At 39.3% G+C, this 18,303-nt stretch overlaps 1 protein-coding gene across 3 annotated transcripts; it reads left to right on the forward strand.

Annotated features, from left to right (window-relative positions):
• Nucleotides 1-21: 21 nt before the first annotated feature.
• ppp4cb (protein phosphatase 4, catalytic subunit b) lies at nt 22-17,538 on the forward strand. Of its 3 annotated transcripts, XM_027026203.3 has the most exons (9): nt 9,246-9,401; nt 10,688-10,996; nt 11,202-11,253; nt 13,126-13,176; nt 13,356-13,457; nt 15,281-15,454; nt 15,659-15,785; nt 16,185-16,374; nt 16,591-17,538. In XM_027026203.3, exons 2-9 carry the CDS (start codon nt 10,899-10,901, stop codon nt 16,718-16,720), a joined length of 924 nt encoding a protein of 307 aa, XP_026882004.1. In that variant the 5' UTR covers nt 9,246-9,401; nt 10,688-10,898; the 3' UTR covers nt 16,721-17,538. The 3 variants fall into 3 exon arrangements, with proteins under 3 accessions (XP_081553438.1, XP_081553439.1, XP_026882004.1); XM_081697312.1 differs by lacking the exons at nt 11,202-11,253; nt 13,126-13,176; nt 13,356-13,457; ... (2 more) ...; nt 16,185-16,374; nt 16,591-17,538 and adding exons at nt 22-805; nt 1,628-7,927; nt 8,031-8,241; nt 8,438-8,526; nt 8,692-8,783 and having other exon boundaries at nt 8,938-9,401; nt 10,688-10,899; XM_081697313.1 differs by lacking the exons at nt 10,688-10,996; nt 11,202-11,253; nt 13,126-13,176; ... (3 more) ...; nt 16,185-16,374; nt 16,591-17,538 and adding exons at nt 22-805; nt 1,628-7,927; nt 8,031-8,241; ... (1 more) ...; nt 8,692-8,783; nt 9,900-10,681 and having other exon boundaries at nt 8,938-9,401.
• Nucleotides 17,539-18,303: the final 765 nt, after the last annotated feature.

The raw sequence follows: 18,303 nt of genomic DNA on the forward strand, positions 1-18,303 counted from the left end.
AAATTACCATCTCACTGTGGATGACCTAGGCAAACACCTAAACTTTTGGCATATAGACAAAATTAAACAATGGTAATGTCTGGGTTTACAATCCTATTACTGTTTGTTTAAATAACTAATTTGAAACGTGCATTGTTGATTAAGAATATATTTGAAGAAATGTTACTTTGTGAATGTCAGAGAAAGAGGAAGAAAATCACTACAATTTACAAAGCGTCAAATACTACAGGATTTTTTTCTCTGACCAAATACGTCACATTTTAAAATTTGCTATAATAATTACGTTAAGTGAGATCGATAAAATGCAGCCCGTGTTGCATTAAAAGTGCGTTTTGAAAAACAGCGCAACAAAGTGATACGTTATCGGAAGTAACATGTCTTGGGTGTTTATTATAGAGGCCTGCAGTTGTTTTAGAGGTTACACTAGAATCCACAAACTAACACGTCCTCTGCTGTAGCTGTTGGTTAACACTTTTGTATGTCCTTTCAGTCAAACCACTAACCCTCTTCCTCGTTAAAAAAATACCGAACGTCTCAACATCAGGAACTGGAGAACTACAATCTGCATAAATTGCCCAATTCATCAACGCTCTAGCCATCATAACATTACTTCTTCTTTTCGACTCGATGTTTTCACTTGCAACTACATGCTGTTTAAGTTAAGTAGTAGTTTACTGCCGTTTACTAGCCTCTGTACAGTTCGCATATTGGGGCTGCATCTAACCAGCAAGTTGATTTTGAATCAGCGATGGAAGGGTCCGAAAGTTCAGTAATGCGTATTGGACGCAGTATTTGGACTGTTTGGGTGAGTGTTCAAATTTGTTTGCAGTTCGTATGTATGTTTCCTAAGGCTGTGCAGTCTACTATTTCAGAAATATTTTCAGACTCTGTGTATATTAGCCCTGCATATTAAGAGCGCTTATGACAGCACCCTTTCACAAAATCATGTCTAGGATAAAGATTACTTTCACAGTCAACCACTAGCTAGATGATTGGAATTTACACGTAGCTGTCAGAAAGGAAACGACTGACTAAGCAATTCATGAACCATCCTGCTTAGAGTTATGCCTTGTTAAAACATTTCTGTATTAATGGTGGTTATGACTTATGACTTTCAAAATAAAACACAGTGCATGAGTAACCACAAAAAAAAATGTTAAAATAACTATTACTCTAAATTTTTATTCATGTGACAAGGAAGCGCATTTTAAGTGTAGGGCTTTAATTTATTTGTGATTCTTTCTAAGTGTTTCTGTTATTTGATAGTTGTAGGTCCTTTTCTATTACCCTATATTATCGCATTTCTGTGGTCTTAGTGTGCAGTAACCAAGAGCATTAGAGAGACCAAATATACAAACAATATGCAGAGCTCTTCTTCCTGTTCTGTGTGTGTGCCCATTTTCTGATGGGAGCTCAACCTGTCAACAAATGCAGAGCAGCTTGTCATTTAGAGGCTGCAAAATGATTCCTGCATGTTACATTTTTGCCTGTGTGTTTTGAATATAAATGCTACATGAAATTTAATTATGTCACATTTGACTGAATAAGGGCCATTCTCTCTCACACACAAATAAAAGCGCATTCTGTAACTACTACTTTACATGCTGACTCACTTGTGCTTGCACAGGGTTACCTCACAGGGGCTGTGGGAAGATATCTCAGACCAGAAGTCACAAACAAAGAGAATCCGAATGCAAACTCTAAAGAGAAAGATCCAGTGATTAAGACAATCAACAAGAGTTGCAGAGATTTAAAAGAAATAGAAGAAGAAAAAGAAAGACACGAGACAAAAACATGGAACCCACATGAGAGACAGATGAGAGAGGTGGCAGGTTTACAGTGTTCTGGGGTAAAAGTGCAGACCGCCACTGTCCAGTGGGAGAAGGTCAGTGTGAAACAAGATGCAGTTGGGAATGGTGACCATGATGAAGACAGTGGCACAAGCAAACACCTTGCAGTACTACCACAAGTGAGCATTGGGGATCAGGTAGAAAGTGCAGAGGATGTCGAGAAAAAAGCACAAGAGCTGAGGCGTAATGAAGAAACTCTGGACTACCACTTGAATATTAATAACAAGGCAAGAAATATATTGATCACAGATCAGCTGAAAGAAGACCATAAAGTTAGCCCAGGTGTTTTCATTAATGCAGACATAGACAGCCAAGAATTTGACGTTTCTGGAGGCAAGGATCCAGATCTAGATATGAATGTGAGTGGAAACATTCAGGACGAGAGAATAAAATCAGAAAAGAAAAGAGCTGATGATATGATGGACTGTGTTGTAGATAGAACAGAAACTATGGACAGTGAGGATGTTGAAGAAGAACAGATAAACAGCTGTGATGATGGAGATAAAGAATACACCAAGGAAGCCTCAGTGGGAAATGTCATAGATCAGGTTAATCAGGATATAAAAGAGAACAGTAGTGACAAACAAACACATCAGGGAAAAGCTTGTAATGAAAACAAAACAAGTGAATCACAAATGGAGGATGACTTATCCCAGCTAATCTATCCAACAAGTGAAGGGGGAAACCTTTTAAAGATCCCCATAAAGAAAGACATAAAGGAAGTAATACATGAGGAGGAAGCAAGTACCATTAAGGCTACAGTGATACCAGAAAGTGGAGAAATCAACAGTGTAGAAACAGAACAAGGGACTCTGGGAAAAATAAAGAATGGACAGCATGAAGAGGTCCTAGCCTGTGTACCTCAACAGCTATGTGAATTTACAGCCACTGAAATATTCGACAAACAGCAAGTCTATGAGTCAAAGATGCATGACGCTCAAACTGAACGTACTGAGAACAAAATTGAGATGCAATGTGAACAAACTGAGTTTGTGGCAGCACAGATAGAAGAAAATTCAGGAATAAACAAAAAAGAAATAGAAGAGGAAAAAGAAAGACACGAGACAAAAACATGGAACCCACATGAGAGACAGATGAGAGAGGTGGCAGGTTTACAGTGTTCTGGGGTAAGAGTGCAGGCCGCCACTGTCCAGTGCGAGAAGGTCAGTGTGAAACAAGATGCAGTTGGGAATGGTGACCATGATGAAGACAGTGGCACAAGCAAACACCTTGCAGTACTACCACAAGTGAGCATTGGGGATCAGGTAGAAAGTGCAGAGGATGTCGAGAAAAAAGCACAAGAGCTGAGGCATAATGAAGAAACTCTGGACTACCACTTGAATATTAATAACAAGGCAAGAAATATATTGATCACAGATCAGCTGAAAGAAGACCATAAAGTTAGCCCAGGTGTTTTCATTAATGCAGACATAGACAGTCAAGAATTTGACGTTTCTGGAGGCAAGGATCCAGATCTAGATATGAATGTGAGTGGAAACATTCAGGACGAGAGAATAAAATCAGAAAAGAAAAGAGCTGATGATATGATGGACTGTGTTGCAGATAGAACAGAAACTATGGACAGTGAGGATGTTGAAGAAGAACAGATAAACAGCTGTGATAATGGAGATAAAGAATACACCAAGGAAGCCTCAGTGGGAAATGTCATAGATCAGGTTAATCAGGATATAAAAGAGAACAGTAGTGACAAACAAACACATCAGGGAAAAGCTTGTAATGAAAACAAAACAAGTGAATCACAAATGGAGGATGACTTATCCCAGCTAATCTATCCAACAAGTGAAGGGGGAAACCTTTTAAAGATCCCCATAAAGAAAGACATAAAGGAAGTAATACATAAGGAGGAAGCAAGTACCAATAAGGCTACAGTGATACCAGAAAGTGGAGAAATCAACAGTGTAGAAACAGAACAAGGGACTCTGGGAAAAATAAAGAATGGACAGCATGAAGAGGTCCTAGCCTGTGTACCTCAACAGCTATGTGAATTTACAGCCACTGAAATATTCGACAAACAGCAAGTCTATGAGTCAAAGATGCATGACGCTCAAACTGAACGTACTGAGAACAAAATTGAGATGCAATGTGAACAAACTGAGTTTGTGGCAGCACAGATAGAAGAAAATTCAGGAATAAACAAAAAAGAAATAGAAGAGGAAAAAGAAAGACACGAGACAAAAACATGGAACCCACATGAGAGACAGATGAGAGAGGTGGCAGGTTTACAGTGTTCTGGGGTAAGAGTGCAGGCCGCCACTGTCCAGTGCGAGAAGGTCAGTGTGAAACAAGATGCAGTTGGGAATGGTGACCATGATGAAGACAGTGGCACAAGCAAACACCTTGCAGTACTACCACAAGTGAGCATTGGGGATCAGGTAGAAAGTGCAGAGGATGTCGAGAAAAAAGCACAAGAGCTGAGGCATAATGAAGAAACTCTGGACTACCACTTGAATATTAATAACAAGGCAAGAAATATATTGATCACAGATCGGCTGAAAGAAGACCATAAAGTTAGCCCAGGTGTTTTCATTAATGCAGACATAGACAGTCAAGAATTTGACGTTTCTGGAGGCAAGGATCCAGATCTAGATATGAATGTGAGTGGAAACATTCAGGACGAGAGAATAAAATCAGAAAAGAAAAGAGCTGATGATATGATGGACTGTGTTGTAGATAGAACAGAAACTATGGACAGTGAGGATGTTGAAGAAGAACAGATAAACAGCTGTGATAATGGAGATAAAGAATACACCAAGGAAGCCTCAGTGGGAAATGTCATAGATCAGGTTAATCAGGATATAAAAGAGAACAGTAGTGACAAACAAACACATCAGGGAAAAGCTTGTAATGAAAACAAAACAAGTGAATCACAAATGGAGGATGACTTATCCCAGCTAATCTATCCAACAAGTGAAGGGGGAAACCTTTTAAAGATCCCCATAAAGAAAGACATAAAGGAAGTAATACATAAGGAGGAAGCAAGTACCAATAAGGCTACAGTGATACCAGAAAGTGGAGAAATCAACAGTGTAGAAACAGAACAAGGGACTCTGGGAAAAATAAAGAATGGACAGCATGAAGAGGTCCTAGCCTGTGTACCTCAACAGCTATGTGAATTTACAGCCACTGAAATATTCGACAAACAGCAAGTCTATGAGTCAAAGATGCATGACGCTCAAACTGAACGTACTGAGAACAAAATTGAGATGCAATGTGAACAAACTGAGTTTGTGGCAGCACAGATAGAAGAAAATTCAGGAATAAACAAAAAAGAAATAGAAGAGGAAAAAGAAAGACACGAGACAAAAACATGGAACCCACATGAGAGACAGATGAGAGAGGTGGCAGGTTTACAGTGTTCTGGGGTAAGAGTGCAGGCCGCCACTGTCCAGTGCGAGAAGGTCAGTGTGAAACAAGATGCAGTTGGGAATGGTGACCATGATGAAGACAGTGGCACAAGCAAACACCTTGCAGTACTACCACAAGTGAGCATTGGGGATCAGGTAGAAAGTGCAGAGGATGTCGAGAAAAAAGCACAAGAGCTGAGGCATAATGAAGAAACTCTGGACTACCACTTGAATATTAATAACAAGGCAAGAAATATATTGATCACAGATCGGCTGAAAGAAGACCATAAAGTTAGCCCAGGTGTTTTCATTAATGCAGACATAGACAGTCAAGAATTTGACGTTTCTGGAGGCAAGGATCCAGATCTAGATATGAATGTGAGTGGAAACATTCAGGACGAGAGAATAAAATCAGAAAAGAAAAGAGCTGATGATATGATGGACTGTGTTGTAGATAGAACAGAAACTATGGACAGTGAGGATGTTGAAGAAGAACAGATAAACAGCTGTGATAATGGAGATAAAGAATACACCAAGGAAGCCTCAGTGGGAAATGTCATAGATCAGGTTAATCAGGATATAAAAGAGAACAGTAGTGACAAACAAACACATCAGGGAAAAGCTTGTAATGAAAACAAAACAAGTGAATCACAAATGGAGGATGACTTATCCCAGCTAATCTATCCAACAAGTGAAGGGGGAAACCTTTTAAAGATCCCCATAAAGAAAGACATAAAGGAAGTAATACATAAGGAGGAAGCAAGTACCAATAAGGCTACAGTGATACCAGAAAGTGGAGAAATCAACAGTGTAGAAACAGAACAAGGGACTCTGGGAAAAATAAAGAATGGACAGCATGAAGAGGTCCTAGCCTGTGTACCTCAACAGCTATGTGAATTTACAGCCACTGAAATATTCGACAAACAGCAAGTCTATGAGTCAAAGATGCATGACGCTCAAACTGAACGTACTGAGAACAAAATTGAGATGCAATGTGAACAAACTGAGTTTGTGGCAGCACAGATAGAAGAAAATTCAGGAATAAACAAAAAGGAAATAGAACCCTGCAGCCACATGGGACTAATAAAAGTGACATTTGCTGATAGTTCTTTGGACCTTGCCACTGATTTGTTGAGAGTTACAATGGAATCAGATCCATTAGAACAACACAAAGAGGATATAGAAGTAAGAACAACCCTAAAAACAGAAGAGGCATCCCCAAAAACTGAAGTGATGTGGTTAGATGACACAGAATACATCAGTGGATCACAAAGATCAGAGGTAGTGATTAAGCAAGGCACTGAGTCGGTCATTCCAAGGGTACAGGTAGAGGCTGGAAGCCAAAGCAAAACCGAAGATCCTAGGTCAAAATGTAAACAGGACATCAAAGCAGAAGTTTCATCAGAGGATGTGATGAAATCAGCAATTGTAGAGATAAACTTGCAAGAGCACTCCACAAATAGAGAAGAGGCTCTACAGAAAACTGCATACCAGTACTCACATGAACAAGAGCCTGGACAAGAAAAATCAGCTAATGGAATACTAAATGAACCTGAGTTACTTAAAGCACCATTTTATGAAATGTTAGGAGAACTAAGGGGGACAGAGACTAATTCTGCAGGGCAAACAGATGAAACATCAGTTAAGTCTACTGATCAAATGTCAAGTCCTTCACTGGAGGAACTAGATAAAACACAGTGCTCCATTGAACTAAGTGTTGGTTCAACAACCGAGCTGATTGTGGAAACAAAGACTACTTCTACAGAACAGAAATTACTGCTTATTAAACAAAGTGAAGTAGCAGGCACATGCAAGCCCGCCACAACTGAATTAAAATGTCAACAAGCTGAATCTGAAAATGACACTTCAAAAACAGAAAGTGAATCCTCTGTCACAACCACGGAGGCCACCTCTGAAACCTGCATAATGTCAACTGAGACAGAGGCTCCAGTGTTGCATATGTCCAAGACTCTGAACCTATTAAGGGATCAGTTAATTTATAGTGAGGGCATGGCACAAGATAAATCTGATAAAACTGAATCCTGTGGCTCCAACCTTGGATCTTCTGAGACTTCAGACCTGGCATCACCACTGCAAACCCTAAAGATGTGGAGGAATGCACAGAAAGATGATGATGATGATGATGATGAAGATGATGAAGATAGAACTGTTGAAACAGTCCCTGGATTACCAGATGAAGTAAAGGCCATTACCACACTGGGAGTTTTGGAGGAGGCAATGAGTGGCCTGACAAAGGAGAGGCAGAGTGAATTATCCAGACAAAGAGTATCTCCAGATAATAGGATTACAGAAATAGAAGGGGAGAAGATCGAATTACTAAATGACACAGTGGACCAAAGGAACGATTTACAAGTAGAAACAATGGATACTGGAAGTGGGGCATGTGGGCAGAATGAAGTGGAAAAAATGGCACAATATACAAGAGGGGAGAAAGAACAAATGGAGCTCACTGCAAAAGGAAAAACGAATATGCCACATAAGCTTGCATCTGTATCAGAGGTAACAATTCACACAAAAAAAGACCATGAAGAAAAAAATGATTATGGGGAATCGGTGATCGACAATAATGAAAACACACGAGAAAGAAACAGACCAAGACTGAAGAGACGGTTTGAAAAAATGGAAAAGGAGGAGAAGGATAAACCATCTGTGCGAAAGGACTGGGCAATGGCAGATCTTTTCCCTCTACAGGTGAGATATTTGTGATGGCCTTGGAACAGTTTTTGGGTATTTTTGGAACATAATGTTAGGTTTAGAATTGGCTGCTCTTGAAATGTTTACCTTGCTCTTTAAGGTCTCGTCGTTGGACTTCACTGTCCAGAAATCAAAAATAGCCGTGAAAAACCCCCTGATTCGACCACCCAAAGACCCTCGAACACTCATAAACATGACTTCAGTAGAGCCGCTGAATCCCCCTTGTCCTCCAGGGCCCAGCCTGCAGAGAAAGAGTCTAGCAGAAGGGGTATCAGTAATGGGCAAAGGAGTAATTGGATTCAAACTGCCTGGTAAGATAGAAAATCAAATGTGAAGTAAATCTTTATGGAATTAAAGAAAAATTCTTCTATATTGTTACTGTATCACTAGTTTGTTACATTGTTACTCTATCACTAGTTACACTAGTCTGTATTTTGCTGGTTGAGAATGTTGGTAGTTTGTAGTTTTCATCTTATGAAATTGTTACTTGCTGTCATTGTTATTCAGGTCTGGGTTCTGGTCTCCCTGTCCTGAGACAAACTGAAGCTGGAAGAAAAATGAGGGACAAGGAAGATGCACAGTGTGTAACATCACAGGTACAGGAAAGCAAACAACTCAACTGAATGTTTCACCTAAATATATGTATAGTATGTACACAAACAGTGACTGAACTGCATTGATGTATAACAGTATCATATCCCTGAATTAGGATTACTAGATGTTCTGTTATTGTTTATCATCATTATCTGTATACCCTCCAGAAATTTGGCATGCAGACAGATCCAGAAGATAAGTGTGGGAAGCAAGATCAAATGCATGACAAACCAAAATCAGCACCACTGAGACACCCTGGGTACAGCCCGTGTTGTATTATTCTCTCTAGTTATAATTTGCATGAACCAAAGGAAGTTGAGCTGGGATTATACATCACTGTTTAAAATCAGACCAAATACATGCTTTTTTTATAGAAATGAAATTTTGTTCTCACTATGTCTTCATATTTACAGGATGGGCAGCCAACAGATGATGATGGAGCTGAAGAACAAACTCACAAAGAACAAAAATGCAAAAGAGTGAAGGAATTTGCCCAAAGAGAAATTCTCATGATTAATCCTTGTGTATTTTTTTTTAGGTTAATGTGAATTATATTACAATGTATTTGAGATTGTCATGGATAATAAATGTACTGATTATTTAAAAAATATAGAAAGACGCATCTCTTTTTCCTAATTAAATCGGATTGTTATTTTTCCGGCCTTTAGGCGGCGAGAGAGAGTCCCTGAATTACACTATTAGGGATGGCAGCTAGCCGTCCCCTCGAGTATCGAGTAATCACTCGTACAGGGAGGTGCTAAACACCGGTAGATGGTGTCGGATGAAAAGAAGGACGAGCCGGGTGAAAGGAAACGAATCTTAAGAGAAGTTATTCCGGCTTATTAGTTTTTTTCTTTTCCTACTCAAGGTGTTTCAGGTAATTTGATGGATTTCTTTTCGTGGCTTTATAGCGGTTGTGTCCAATGTCGAGAACTATCTAAAGGTTTTCTGTATTAGCTGAAGTATTGCTGGCATCCAAAATGTTTTAGGCCCTGGCCAGTTAGTTAGCTACCTAGCTAGCTAGCTAGCTACCCACCCACCTATCCAACCATCATCGCTTTATTGTTAGCCAGATAATACCATAGTCGTGTAGCTATATAGATAGGTTTAGTATCAAACGAAAATAGAGTGAATATTTTGTGGCCCGATGCACAAACGTAATTCAGATATTGCGTCGTTCGCAGTGATCAGAATCTTGGACGAGTGCAGAAAAGTTGTGTAGCTAAATCGAAGCTCTCGTCACGTTGGATACGTACTAGCTAGCTAACTAGCTAACCTAATGTTCTTATCAGGCTAGGTAGGTAACGCTAGCGAATATTTGACAGATCTGTTTAACGAAACGTAACTCGAACATGTCTGTTCCTCTGCTGTCCAGTCTATAATCAGACGACTCTTGCAGGATTCAAAACAAAATCCCGAATGGATAACGAGCATCCTGGTTTGATAACTTGTCTTTTCCTGCTTGCTAGCTAGCTATTTTTTTAGTCTGTCAGACTGGTTCTGCTAGCTACTGAGAAGTGAATTAGCTAGCTATTAAACGAGATGCCCTATAACTTGCAAACATGGCTCATTACCTGTTTCTTTCGTTGTGCTTATCTCTTGATGTCTTATTGTCTTTAATCATGTTTATACGGGGTCGAGTTAATTAAGAGTTAGCTAACCTAGGTAGCTAACTTGAAAGATATGCTGTCTAGCTACTAACTACCGAGCTAGCTAGATTTTGCTTAGGAAAGCGCTTGTTCGCTTTATCTCATGGTTATCTCGCTGTGTAAAGTTCTATATAGATCTGCTTAGTCACATAACTTGGCTAAATGATTGCTTTGCTTATACTACACTTGCTTAAAAGCGATTCTGTTCTGTCTGTAGTTTTCTTTTAAAGATGACCAGTAACAAAATTGAGGATTCTCAGCGAGTAACTCTTAGTTCGCTAGCTAACGCTATATTCTTGCATCTGTGGGCGTCTTTGCAGCTGAATTCCGACGTGTGCCTTATGTAATGGCAGTGTACACTATAAGTAACACTTTATTTATGTTTTTTATTTTACGTGCAGTTTTCTTTTTGTACCAGTGTTTTCATAAATATATATTGCCTTAAATGTTACCAGTCAGTACCCTGACAGGTTCTTGTACAATTAGACTACATCGTTATTTTATTTTTTGACAGGTGTCTTTGGGTGCAGTTGTCCTGCCATCCCAGCTGCTTCTCTTGTTAGTGTGTGCGTGTGCGTGTGCGTGTGTGTGTGTGTGTGTGCGTGTGCGTGCGTGCGTGCATGCATGGTGTGTGCGTGCATGTGCATGAGTGAGTGTGTGTGAAGCACTGAGAGACTGTGCTAGAAGTAACAGGCTTGGGTCAGACCTTGTTTCTGAAATTTATCATGGGTGACATCAGTGATTTGGACCGACAGATCGACCAGCTAAGGAGGTGTGAGCTCATCAAGGAGAATGAGGTCAAAGCACTGTGTGCCAAAGCCAGGTAATAAACACCAAAAGCCCAACACTCAGTGTGGCCTGCATGGTTAACCAGCAAGCATTATAAGGCCTTTGGCAAAGTTGAGTTAATGACCATGAATGGTCTCAGTATACTTTGTTCAACTTTGGCATCGCTCTGTATTCAGTAATGATAGTAGCGATGACAAATTTGGATTTATCTTGATTAGTGATCCTTATTTGTGTTATAGAGAGATTCTTGTGGAGGAGAGTAACGTACAGAGAGTGGATTCACCAGTTACAGTAAGTAAGGTTTATCGGGTACAATTTGGTGAGTAAATCTCTGGTACCCATCTGTCATAATGTGCTGGGTTACTTAGAAGCGTTGTGTAATAGAGTATCGATTAAAGGTAGAGCATGTACCATACGCTCTCATATTTATGATCGTAACACAGGTTATAGCACTCTTAACACTGACCTGGTGTGTATTTGCTTTGTACTGTAAGATACTGCCTTGTCCTTTGATGGTTTATATTAATATGGGTATGTGTTTACCAGCCACTCATGGTGGTTGTTTACTGGTACCAATATTGAATTGTGCCATGTTTTTACAATCTATATAATATTTAAGTGCTTTAAAATGATACAATGATATTGATTCTAATTATAGTAAATGTTGATTTACTTTCACTTATTGCGAGGCAAAAACAAAATCCACTCACAAAAAGTTTTAATACCTTTTGGGGGGGGGTTTGTTTGTTTTATTAAATGTTTTACATTTTAAATACTTTTTTGTGCAAGAATTAGTTGGCTACATTCACCAGCAGCGGCTGTCCAGGCACAATAATTTAACTTTCATTTGGGTAGAGACAATTTGTAGCTATCCAAAGATTAGTGTGGTGGTTTGGTAGACCACAGCTGATTGCAACAGACTTTGAGTAGCAAACAAAGAAATGTGCAATATGACAAACTACCTGAGGCAATATGCCAAAATATTAGTCTTTGTACTTTGAAATTGTTAGTTATAGCCACAAATCTCTTGTGCATGCACATTTGAGCATTGGGGAGGTACTCAAATGTATACATAAATTATTAATAGTAGTAATATACTTTCATTCTATCTGTCTGTCTAAATAAAATACTTGAATGTTGCCCAAACCATAATGATCCTGTCTATTTTTGTTTATACTAATTAATTTCCTGTTGCTCCATTCTTTTATAAACTGTTTTTTTCTTTATAAACTTGTTCTTCAGTTATTGACCTTTGAATAAGTATATGTTTTTTATTTGTTTAGCTGTTTATTTATTTCCCAATTTGTTTTCATCTGAAAATGCATGTTGTGTATAAATTAAACCAGTTACACATAGGTTTTGATCAGGGTTTCGATCAGGTTTTGATCATGCGCAGCGATTGCAGTTTTCATGGCCAAGTGATTTTTCTTGAAAGATTTGCTGGCCGGTTTTGTGAATCCAATTTTCTTTCTTTCTAAGAATGATAAATGACAACATACAGAAACCTTTTCGTTCAGTTTTTTATTTTAATGGATATTTCTTCCATCTCAGCAAAAGATGTTATAGGACAAACCTTGTGCCAAACCTCACAAAATGGAGGAATATTTTTAGATTCCCCCATGAAAACAAGTGTTGTCAACATATAGGCCTAATGTAGGCACTGTGCTGGATGTGTGTGGCTGCGTTTGTGCCGTTGTTGCCCTCGTGATGCACAAGTGAAATGGTCACCAGTTATGTCCGATTACACTGAAAGAGTCTGGTGACTGGAAGAGATGTCTCCTAGGACCGCAAATGTAGACCTATAGAACAATCATCAGTTTATGCCCAAACACATTTTCATTACATGACTCTTAAATAATGATTTTCTTCTGTAGGCTACATACAAGGTAGATGTAGAAAACAGCAAAAACATTAACAAGTAGACAACACCATTAAAGGTAGGCAAATATACAAGGATTGATGTATGTGTAGTGATGTACAGAAACTGGCTGGATTGACGCTGTGTGAAACTGTACCAGATCACTATGGAATTCAACCAGCAAAATCGTGTCATCCACACTCAACAGTCTGGAATTGTATTCAGTGCATACAAACAGGAAGATTAAGGAATGATTCCAGCCTCACATACCCATGTTGAAGTTCAACATGTATTTTCTTTTACAGGTGTGCGGTGATATCCATGGACAGTTTTATGACCTGAAGGAGTTGTTCAGAGTGAGTCTTTACCAAGCAAAAATTCAGTTTGGTAGAGTTCCAAAATGAGTTTTGTGTTTTAGTCTATAAACAAAAGATGTTTTGTTGGGTGTGTAGAAAGAAAGATTTGGTTGACTCATCTTAAGGATGTTGGGATTGTTTTTGTTTATTTGGTTGTTTTTTTTCTCTCACTCTCAAAGGTGGGTGGTGATGTGCCTGAAACAAACTACCTCTTCATGGGAGACTTTGTGGATAGAGGCTTTTACAGTGTGGAGACCTTCCTGTTGCTTCTTGCTCTTAAGGTACATAGTCGCTTGGTCCCTACTGGATTTAACCTTTGAGCTCCTGGACTTGATTCTCCTAGAGATTTAGAACACATTTATTAAGTCATTTTTGCATTTATCAAACAAGCTGTTTACTTCGTTACACTTGTGACCAGGGGTTCTTAATCATTGGAAGTATTTGTGATCAACTTTGAGTGTCCATTAGGAATGGACTAACTAGTCAGCTTTAGTTCTACATAAACTGTGGGCTGTACAGGCCAAGCTCTACATTTACAGCATTTAGCTAACACTTTTATCCAAAGCAACTTACAATTGTTACTGGATACAACTTGAGCAACTGAGGGTTAAGTGAAAGGAGTAGCACTTGAACACTCCCAGCTCCATGTAGTGCATACAAAGTTTCAAATAAGTGCAAATAAGAATATAGCACAAATATGAAAGCTGTTGAATGTGTTATTTTAAGAACATCGTACCTAAAACTCAACTGAAATTCAGGACACAATGTGGCAGTCTCCCCACCTGTTAATTATTTATAGTTTGTACAGTGTAAAGAAAGCTAGGTTGAGGGCCAAGAAGTTATCTCTGGAGCTGAATTTGCTTTTGAGAGGTTTGGATGGAGAAGAATGGACTCATTTGGTGGCTAAGTTTGGGGGAAGTTAGCAAAATCTGGGAACTGGAACGTACGCTTGTCAGCTCATCGACACTAGGCAGGTAGCAGGTAATTATGAACACACTGTATAGTCAAGGCACTTGTAAAACCATGGTTAACGAGATATTCTGGAATAATTATATCTTAATCTCTACCATAATTTAAGCATGGTATTACCACAGAAGCAAATTTAAAATGTATTTGTATACTAACAATAGAATACACCTTATTCAGGTGATTGCAGCATCTCCAGCACAGAATAAATAGTTAAAGGTTTAATAAATAGAGTTGATTAGAATTACAATAAACTAGATATAAAAGCTATGGGAACAATTACTATGCTACACACAATTGCACAAGTGACACCCCATCCACTAGTGATATGAAGCATAATGAAAGTGACAATGTGACATAGCAGCAGGTATACAATGTGGAGGACTAATTGGACTATAGACAATAACAGTGGTATTGTGAAAATGTATAGTGTGTGTGTGTGTGTGTGTGTGTGTGTGTGTGTGCTGTTATAACAGTAGTATTTGCAGTTAGAGAAGAAAATATATATTTAGAGTAAACATGCGTGCTATGTGTAATGAAAAATTAAAAAAAGTCTTGCAGTAGAAGGTGGGAGAAAGAGACTCTTGAGTTCTTGTATGAGGAGGGTGGTGATCAGCATGAGCACAGACTGTGTACTTGGCTATTGTTATGTAGTCTGATTACAATGGGCACAAAAGAACATCTGAAGCATTCTGTCCTATACTTAAGTGAAATTAGTCTATTCCTAAATGAACTGCCCAGTATCACAGTTCCTCATTGAGAGGGATTGTCCAGAATTGCTCTGATTTTGTCCAACATCCCTCCCTCACTATATAACCCTGCAAAATGTTTTACAAAATGTTAGTTATGTTTTAGAACCTGCTGCTTGTCCTGTAAGTGTAATACATATATAGTAATACAAATACAAACTTTTTTTTCTGTTTTGTTAATAAAGGCATCTCATATTTTGTCTGTGATAGATGGTTCTGTGGTTAAAAAACAGTTGGAGTAGTTACAATTAAGTTACAGTTAACAAAGATTAACTGGCAATATTGGCTAGCAATATTTCATTTTCATACTAATTAGACCACACACATTTTCTAATTTCGCATTTTTGAGTGAATATTTCACTTTAAAGTTTGCTAACTTGTTGCTTTAGGTGCGTTACCCAGACAGAATCACACTGATTCGGGGGAACCACGAGTCCAGGCAGATTACACAAGTGTATGGCTTTTACGATGAGTGTTTGAGGAAATACGGCTCGGTCACCGTGTGGAGGTACTGCACAGAGATCTTCGACTACCTATCCCTTTCAGCCATCATCGACGGCAAGGTCAGTTGCTATGCTAAAGTTAAATAAAACTCAGAATTAGTGTAGGTATAATGTTCTTCAATGTAATCACATACTTGTACATTTAGGTGCATTAAAGGGCTGAATACAGGACTAGACAATCATAAGTTAAGTAATTTATTGACCCTCCTGTAGTAATGAAATTTATTGACCCTGATATGTGGTGCATCTGATTTCCCTTTAAAGATTTTCTGTGTGCACGGTGGCCTCTCACCCTCCATCCAGACGCTTGACCAGATCAGGACTATTGACAGGAAGCAGGAGGTGCCACATGATGGGCCCATGTGTGACCTCTTATGGTCTGACCCTGAAGGTAGCAAAAAATCAGTCATCTTAGTGTGGGACTTTTATATTTATGTGTGGGTGTGTGTTTCAGTTGCCAGCACCCTTATGAGATTACAGCAAAGTGCTTGAAAACAATCAAAAAAGGCGATCAGAAACATGCTTAATTTTGCTAAAGAAAATTACTTGCTTCCTCTTCCCAATAATGGCAGTACCATTTACCTGTTTTAAGGACTTTGTATTATGTTTGCATTGCAGTAAAGCTGTCATGTCATTTTCTTATTATGAAAATGGTATATGGTCATTGTGGTGGAACACAATGCAGTTGCTTAAGACTTGGGTCAATCTAACTGAAAGAGCATTTATTACATTTTATTGTTGATTTAAGCCTCAGCGGTATAAACAATGGTTTCTCTGTTTGTGATGGTAGATACTACAGGTTGGGGTGTTAGCCCGAGGGGAGCTGGCTACCTGTTTGGCAGTGATGTTGTGGCCCAGTTCAACGCTGCCAATGACATCGATATGATCTGCAGAGCCCACCAACTTGTCATGGAGGGCTACAAATGGCACTTCAATGAAACTGTGCTCACTGTGTGGTCTGCTCCCAACTATTGCTATAGGTGGGTGTGTGTGAGAGGAAGGAATATCCTAATTAACTTTCAACATGATGTTTTAATGATGTTTTACATACTCATTTTTGCATTCGTTCATTACATACTCATCATGCTCTCATACTGTTACACTGGTCTTAAGAGTGTGTGTGTGTGTGTACTTTTGTACTGAATTACTTTTATTTTTATATGTATATATATTTTATATATACTACTTGCACTCAGGTGTGGTAATGTGGCCGCCATCTTGGAACTGGATGAGCACCTCCAGAAAGAGTTCATCATATTTGAAGCTGCTCCACAGGAAACACGAGGCATTCCCTCTAAAAAGCCAGTGGCCGACTACTTCCTGTGAGCCTGCTGTGACCTTAGGAAACAAATCAACGTTCTGCAGGAAGTGGAGTCCTGTATCTACTTGTATTTCTATATGTCCCCCTTTACCTGCCCTGCTGTCTTAACTGACTGTGTGCGCAACCCCCCCCCCCCAACTCTGTATCATTTAAGTTTTTGGGTTTTTTTCTACTCTTTGTTTTTGGTCCCTTTATAAGTATTCACCTGCTACACATTATCTCTGCCAGTCACCTGGACATCTTGCTCTTAAAACACACACGGACTTGGCATTTTCGTCCCTTGAACTGCTGTGAAGTCACCCGCTGTCATGGTTATGCTGTAGCTGTTAGCGTTTCTAACTAATGTGAATGACACTATGGGCAGTTGACAGTGCTATGGAAAGGGAGATGTATTCTGAGCATGCGCTGAAAGCTAGTGTACAGTGTTTCACAAGCTCATCAGAAGCTGCATCTATGTTAAACAACAGGCTTAAAGAAAGGCTATTGCATTACTTTTTTTATGATCTTTTCATACTCTATTCCCTTTATGTTTTAAATATGTAGGAGAATGAGACATTTCCACTCTGTTATAGTTTATACATTCTTTTATTTTACCCTCAAGTCATAGTCTTACAGATTTTGACTTTTGTGAAGGAATTACTGCAGAGCTTGCACAGCAGACCTTGCAGTGGTTAACAGCTACACTGGAAAGAATTAGAACACGGCTCACAAAACCAGTCTGTTTTTAGACATGCTTTTTCCTTCTGACTGTTCTATCAATAGGTCTAAATGTTGATTTTTATTATTATTTGTGACAATAAACTGTACTTTTGTATGAATATAACAGTGTTTGCTCTGTGTACATTAGCATCTGCTTAAATGTGCTTCAAATATGTTAAAGCTGCATCAGCATTTTGACAGTATTCTACCCTAATCATGATGGTATGATTATTGTAGTTTGTACATATTTAATTGATATTTAGTTAAGTGTTTAACTTCCTGTAGAACACATTCCGTAAGTGGCAGATTATAAGGAACTGGGTGCTGGTTTATTTATAGAAATGTTTACATTTTTCTCATCAGTTCAAACGCACTTTATTTTAAAGGGAATAAATGAGCGTTGTCAAGGCTTATAAACGAAGATTCTGTAAGCGGTCACAATAGACTACAAGGCAAATGCAGGCAGAGGGAGCCCGGCGAGGTCTCCGATGCCTCACTCCACTGCAGTAGGGGGCAGTAGCAGCCTACGCCTTCATTACTGCCTCACTCCACTGCAGTAGGGGGCAGTAGCAGCCTACGCCTTCATTACTGCCTCACTCCACTGCAGTAGGGGGCAGTAGCAGCCTACGCCTTCATTACTGCCTCACTCCACTGCAGTAGGGGGCAGTAGCAGCCTACGCCTTCATTACTGCCTCACTCCACTGCAGTAGGGGGCAGTAGCAGCCTACGCCTTCATTACTGCCTCACTCCACTGCAGTAGGGGGCAGTAGCAGCCTACGCCTTCATTACTGCCTCACTCCACTGCAGTAGGGGGCAGTAGGAGCGCCTGCGCCTTCATTACTGCCCCACTCCACTGCAGTAGGGGGCAGTAGGAGCGCCTGCGCCTTCA

This window comes from Electrophorus electricus, chromosome 15 (genome assembly GCF_041902795.1).
Source record: "Electrophorus electricus isolate QZ-2024a chromosome 15, ASM4190279v1, whole genome shotgun sequence".
NCBI lineage: Eukaryota > Metazoa > Chordata > Actinopteri > Gymnotiformes > Gymnotidae > Electrophorus > Electrophorus electricus.